The 7,023-nt window shown below is 30.6% G+C and overlaps 2 protein-coding genes across 2 annotated transcripts in view; one reads left to right on the forward strand and one right to left on the reverse strand.

Moving 5' to 3' along the window:
* The window catches only part of ASZ1 (ankyrin repeat, SAM and basic leucine zipper domain containing 1), a 51,176-nt gene extending 47,120 nt beyond the window's left edge, over nt 1–4,056 (forward strand). Inside the window, exons 12-13 of the mRNA XM_006217173.4 lie at nt 436–549; nt 3,603–4,056. Of these exons, the coding sequence (XP_006217235.1) occupies nt 436–549; nt 3,603–3,755 (267 nt within the window). The 3' untranslated portion in view covers nt 3,756–4,056. The remainder of the gene's footprint in view (nt 1–435; nt 550–3,602) is intronic.
* The window catches only part of CFTR (CF transmembrane conductance regulator), a 251,363-nt gene extending 245,423 nt beyond the window's left edge, over nt 1–5,940 (reverse strand). Inside the window, exon 1 of the mRNA XM_072964621.1 lies at nt 5,869–5,940. The gene's annotated coding sequence lies outside the window, so the exon portion shown is untranslated. The remainder of the gene's footprint in view (nt 1–5,868) is intronic.
* Nucleotides 5,941–7,023: the final 1,083 nt, after the last annotated feature.

The following is a 7,023-nucleotide window of genomic DNA, read 5'->3' on the forward strand; positions in this document are numbered from 1 at the left end:
ATAAAAAGTTTAAGTGACCTATGAAAGCAAACTTATTTTGTAGTTTCTCATTGTGATTTGGTTTTAGATATTTGTCTATAGTGAAAAATACTGAATGTACTTTTTTACTGTGATTTTTATATAACACTAATATGGGAATCATGTCATTCTTAAAACCTTCATGAGTTTATTTATTCACCATAAATATTATCATTACTAATATTAGTCTCCATAAAGTTATATGTACATATATTTAGTAAATGCATTCAGGAAACTGATTTGACTAATTATATAAAGTTACTGACTTCTTTTGGGGTAAGGATTTATCCTGAAAAAAAAAAATGCTTTTCAGTTATATAATTTAATGTTTCAGAATGTTGTATGATTTTTGTGGCTATAAAGTTGTGAAAAGTTGTTTCCCATTCTTTAAAATGTAACTTTTGAAAATATTAACAGATAGTACTAGAATGGGCTTCTCCCCGGAATTTTACTTCAGTTTGTGAAGAACTGGTTAGTAATGTCGAAGAGTTGAATGAAGAGGTTCACAAACTAAAAGACTTAATTCAGAAGGTATGTATTTAAAATAAAAGAGGGAAAAATTATTTATAGCATAATATGTTAGACAATGAAGCAGTTCTGACAAGAGCAACTTAAGCTCCCACTAGACAGGTGGAAAGAACAGTTTCCAAAGGAAGAAATATACATAAGAAACAGACTTTGTTGGTCATTAATGACATGCATACTGAAAGAACAATGATACATCATTTTCATCCTATAAATTATCAGGGAATGTATTACCATATCCATTACTGTTTATAGTTCACCATACTAATATTTTCATGTAAGACTGATGTCACAACCTCTTTTAAAAACAGTTTGGTAAGATGTGTCAAGGACCATAAGAATATTTGCATCTTTGAGTAGTACTAGTTTAATGACTGCAAAATTATATGCACCATAATTGTCTATACTAGGAGAATGATCTAATAAATTATTGTATACCCATTTGTTACAGTGATTTGCAGCCAATTGAAAAAAATGAAAAGCAAATATTAATTTGTTAAAGATTAAAAAGTTTTATTTCTAATTTTTATTTGCATGTAATTGTGAAGATAAAAAATTACCCAAATGAAATGTTTATTAGCTGTGTTAATGAGGTATAGTTTTAGATGAGATATTTCTTTTATATCCTAGTCTCTTTTATAATATATTTTATAATTTAACTTTTGAAAAGCATATGGATTTTTTTTGTTTCTTGTTTCTATACTCATAAAGAAATATATATCTCAGTTTAAGAACAGGTGATTTTTCCCCCCTTTAAGAAAATTGGCTATAACAAAAATGTAAGCTGCTGAAATGTAGAACACTGTTGAAGGTAGATAATAAAGGAAAACACTTTCATTTGACTAAAGAATTCACTTCTGAGTTCTGTAAGTCTAATAAATATATTCGATATCTATAAAGTTTTTATGCAATATCTGATGTGAATATTAGTTATGCATTAAATTTTTATAGTATCAGCCTATAAATCATTTAATATTTTCATTAATATTTTATCAAAAAAGTTATTTTCTTTAAAATAACCTTTATGCATGTTCCAGGTAATTTGTCTTCCTAGCTATTAACAATGTGCATTCAAATGGAGTCTTTTTCAAGAAAAGTGAGCACAAAATTATGAAGCAAATTCTACAAAATTATAGGGAGGATAAAGACATTTAAAATGGGGCAAATGAGCAATATGTTTCAAAATCTTTGTAGACGATAACTCCTTTCCAGAGCAACAGGCATCTTAGAAGTTGTATTATCTCTGACATTTATTCATTCAACAAACACAAGAGTGCCTGCTGTGTATCAGGCAACTGTGCTACACATTAGTTTCCTAATTATTCTACTTCCACTTTTGTGTTCCTTTAATCCACACCATTCTCCAAATAAACTTTCTCATGCAAAAATAGGATTTTCTACTCTCTGAACTTGCTGACAACATGAAAATTATAGCATGTTCATCTTCACTATCTCCATCATCATTGAAGGAAAATGGTATTGATTTTACTTATTAGCATGGTGTTTTTCATGGGGACCCAAGGGAAATTTGGAAGGATTTAATGTAAAGATACTTTCTGCAAAGCATCAACTTTTAGTGTTTAGTGTAAGAAATTTCCTAAGACATCTTTGTCTCAGGATTGGTAATTATTTGGTTTCTCCAAGATGAACTAAAAACACTTGGGTGAGAGGGTGGAGGGCTGAGATGAAATTAGAGAGAGAGACCAAATTTTTCTTAAAGGGATGAAATTAAGAAACACTGCTCTAGGAGTAACTTTGGCTCTAAAACATAAACAGTTCAATCAGGTACCATAATATTTATTTTAATAATGTATACCTATAGAGAAAAATTTCAGATTTCTTTAGCTAAATGGAAGGTCTTTTTTTCTATGGTCTTTTCTACCTTGAATCTATACATTTCTATATAAGGACTAGCCTTGAAAATATATTTATTGGTTCACAGTAATGGCAGATATAGTTCTCAAGGCAGGAAAGTCTTAATTTAGCAGCAAGCTAGTGCATTGGTTTTTGGGGATTAGTCTTAAACAAGTGATAATCAATATAATAAGATTTGGTTTAGAGAAGCATGAGGGCTTCCAGATTTGAGAGTATGCTATCATGCTTGTTAAGCTTATGATATTTCAGAGTTTACCAATAATAACAAAAGGGATTTAAAAAAAAACCGTATGAGTTATCATAGATAAGTGTACAGAGGTAACAAAGAGAAAGGGTGGGAGAGGTCAAGGCTAGACTCCAACACCACATCATTCTCTTTCAAACCAACACACTGACAGGTTCCTGTCAGAAAGGGTCATTCTAAGTAATTGGTTAATAAAAGGAATGACCGTCTCAGGATTCAGTAAATGGAGCATCAGTGTCAAAAAGGAATCTGTTGCTGAATGAAGCCATTTGGAAGTTAGACCAAGAATACAGTATTAATGAAATTGGCATTGAAGTCCATTTTCTTCTATAAATTTAAAATTAATTTTGCAGGTTTTCTTATTTAAATATTTACACTGTAGATTTGAGAAGTAGTTATTCTTGCTAATGTTGAAAGTATTTATGTTACCACTCCACCAGAGGATGTTTCTAGTAAATATCACTCTATAAATGTGCCTGATTCTTTTTATCTTTCAAGGATCTTTTAGTTTCTGCTCCTTTCCCTCCTCTGCCCCTCCTCCCCCACCAACAACTATCTTCCCTCTCTATCTCTCTCTCACACACACACACAGACACAAGTTGGGGGGCTGCCTTTAGCAAGAAAGTTCTATGTATGGGAATTTAGAACTGACTGGGTTATGTACTTTGGTTGCTGAGAAGTGCTAAAAGAACCACTGAAATTTTTAAACCATTTATAAAATCACTTATTTTTAATGTAACACTAATAACTAATTATAATGGGATCCTGGTTGAAAGAAAGACTATTTTTTAAGACTTTAAATCTTCTACGGGAATCTTGCATTGGCTATAGCTAAATCAGGTGAATTAACATGGATATTTTGATATTTTTAAAAATCAAAGATTTTTACTTTCAGTGTTCTGTACATTAACTCTTTTCTTTTTCCCATACTACAATTTAGTTGCAAAATGAACGAGAAAATGACCCAACTAATATACCATTAATAGAAGAAGTATCTACATGGAATAGTAAAATTTTGAAGAGGACAGCTATTACAGTCTGCGGATTTGGATTTCTTCTTTTCATTTGCAAACTAACTTTTCAGAGAAAATAATGCAAATATTTGTTTTGAGTAGTATATGGATATCTTATTCATATTACCTAAAAATGTTGCTTTTAACTGTTTGTGGCACAATATAACTGCGTTCTTTGCCAGTACTCCATAGGAAAAATTATGATAGCAGAGAGCAGAGTGTTTTTCTTTAGAAAGTGGTTTGTCAGTTTGAGTTAAAAATACAGTCTGTTATATTTTATGTTAATTTTGACCAAGAAGTAAATCATAAGTGATTCTTAAGTATGATCCTATCATATGACTCTAAATCACATTCAAAATAAAAGTTTCATTTAATATTCTTTGACATTTAAAAAAGTGTGTTCATTTGTCACAGTGAATCTTACAGAATTTGTATTCATAAATCAGGAGCTTTCTTTTAGTCCTAGTCCTTGTCTTCCCCTTTCATTATTACTTAATAAGGAATTTCTTATTTTTTAGTTTTGTAACATTATGAGGAAATTACGCATTTGTGAGTATTCCAGAGAATGCATTGGATAAAGATAAATAAAATATAAAATTTTTGAATTATGGTTTAAAAACATAGTAAAAATATTTTAAATGTAAATTTTAAAAAGCAGAAAATTTAGAGACTAGTATGGAAAGCCTAAAGCACATTAGAATTTTTTATGTAATGTACATTTGGGCACATATGACATGTACCACATGTAACATTTGAGGATGTTATGAAAGTGAATGGCATTTGGCATATAATTTCTCACATCGATCTAAAAAAGTAATGCACTATTTCTTTGTGGTTTTTTTTTCAAAATCAAAATAATGATATTCAGATTTTTAAAGTGAAGGTAATAAAAGGGGAGGCCAATTTAGCAAGGACTATAGTAGTTTAATCTTGCTTGACTTAGTATCATACTTAAAACAGATGCAGTTGATCTACAACTGTTGAAAGGTAAACCTCAGCATAGAGAAAAAAAAAACTGTTGTAAAGAAGAACAGAATAGGAATATAATTAGGAGCAGTAGTAGCTCCTTGTTATACCAAAGCAGCAAAATTTGAACCATCATTATTTTTTCTGAGGATATACTCAACCATGTATCACTGGAAGGAATTGGTATCTGACATTTTAACCCAAGTGCCATAGCAAGACAAACTTTTTTCTGATATCCCTCATTTAAATTTAAGAGTTCAAGACTTAGAACTAAACTGGAATACAGATAGAAGAGGTACTTCTCACACAGATCATGTTTCACTACTAGCCCAGTGCTCAGGCAAATAGAAGGTGTTTAATAAATGTTAGTTTTAGTTTTCTTTAAAAAAAAAACTGTAGGAGAATGATAGACATACTACTTGATTGTCTATTTACAGTAGTCTTTCACATCAGTTCATCTTAAAGATGTTCTTATTTCTTCTGTTGGCTGAATGGGTTGCTAATTTTTTCTTCTAATCAAACCAAACTATATGCATCTCTCAAATAATTAGGACAAACTATGAAAATGCAAATTGATAAAAACATTTGCTTTCCAGAAGGATTTATCGCAGAATTCCTTAAAATAGTGATCTGCCCTAGTGTACTTTAAATATAATTATTTATTTAGGGAAAAGAAATACTGTACAGTCCACTGTATCTGTGTTTTCTGAGTCTATTTTTACTCCCTTGACAAATACAATGTAATTTTCAGATTACAAACTGAGAATAAGTAGGGCAGTATTTGTTGTGATTAGTTAAATTGTTTCTTACCGGGTAAAATAAATAAGATTTTCCTCCTGGTTTAAAATTGGTTATTTTGGTTAAAAGTATAAGTCTCTTCTTACTCTCTGATTATCTGACTTGATTACAGTGCTTTACTATGAGGGAGGCAGGGTACAACTTCTGGAATATTCATTCTTTTATAAGATAGCTCAGTACAAATCATTCTTCCTTTTTTAAAACAAGTTCCATGGAGACCTCCCTAAAACCACAGACAGAAATGTTGTAAACTAAGTTTTAATTCTATGCACTTGAAAGTAGTAAAACTTTGGCTTTTTATTGGTTGATATTTAATTTTTAATCAGAACATGTTCCTATATCTTTGGAATCAACTTTGGAACCCAGATAATCCATTATAAGCACCTGTTGGAAAGCAGGTATCTTTCAAAAAGAAGCATGCTTACTCACCACTATCCTCCAGTGGGTACTTAGTGCTGTGGGGCAACTCTGTTACATTTCCCTGGATAACAATAATGCTTCTCTATCTCTGTCTTCAAACTTCTAAGACCTCCTTCTCTCGCTCTTAAATGATGGCCTTGCTTCTTATCCTGCGAAGTGGAATCAGTTAAGAAGAACTTCCACACTGGGTTTCCTTTAGTTAAAAAGTCAGCAAACTTTTTTGTAAGGATCAGATACTAAATATTTTAGGCTTTGCAGGCCATATTGTCTATGTCACAACTTCTTAACACTGCCATTGTAGTGCAAAAGCACCTGCAGACAGTACAGAAATGAATAGATTTGGCTGTATGACAGTAAGATTTTATTTACAAAACAAGTAGTTGCCCAGATTTAGTCTACCAAGCTATAGTTTACCAATCCTAGTTTACTGTCACACAGTTACAAATGAGTTACTTTTTATTTTTATCCAGTCTGACAATTTCTGCCTTTTGATTAAACTGTTTAATCCACTCACATTCAATGTTACTGGTATATTATTGGTATATTGGTATAATATTGGTATGTTAGAAATATCTTATCATTTTATTTTTGTTTTCTATGTCTCATATAGAAAAATCTCTTTAATGATTTTTCACATTTTTTGATTTATTTTCCTAGTTGCTCTAGATATTACCATATATACTTTTAACTTAAAAGAATCTATTCCAGATTTATCCTAACTTAATTCCAGTGAGAATAGAAATGTTACTTGCATATAATCTCTATTCCATCGTCTTCATTTTTTTATACAATTACTGTTATGCATATTACATCTATGTATGTTATAAACCCAACAATATAGTGCTGTAATTATTGCTTTATATAATTCTTTGTCTACTAAAGAAATAGAAAAGAAAAACCATCAAGTTTATACTTATAGTTGTTATATTTACATTCTTATTTACTATTTATGGTTCTCTTCATTTGCTCCTATGGGATCAAGCTGCCATCTGGTGTTATTCCCTTACTCCGGTACAATTCTTCTCCCAGCTACCTCCTTTGTGCTGTTATTTTCAAATATACATTTCTATCTGTTATAAACCCAATAAAACAATTATGTACATATTTCTTTAAACAACTGCTTTTTAAATCATAAAGAAGGAGAAGAAAGATGCATTTATATTG

Source organism: Vicugna pacos, chromosome 7, assembly GCF_048564905.1.
Source record: "Vicugna pacos chromosome 7, VicPac4, whole genome shotgun sequence".
NCBI classification, from domain to species: domain Eukaryota; kingdom Metazoa; phylum Chordata; class Mammalia; order Artiodactyla; family Camelidae; genus Vicugna; species Vicugna pacos.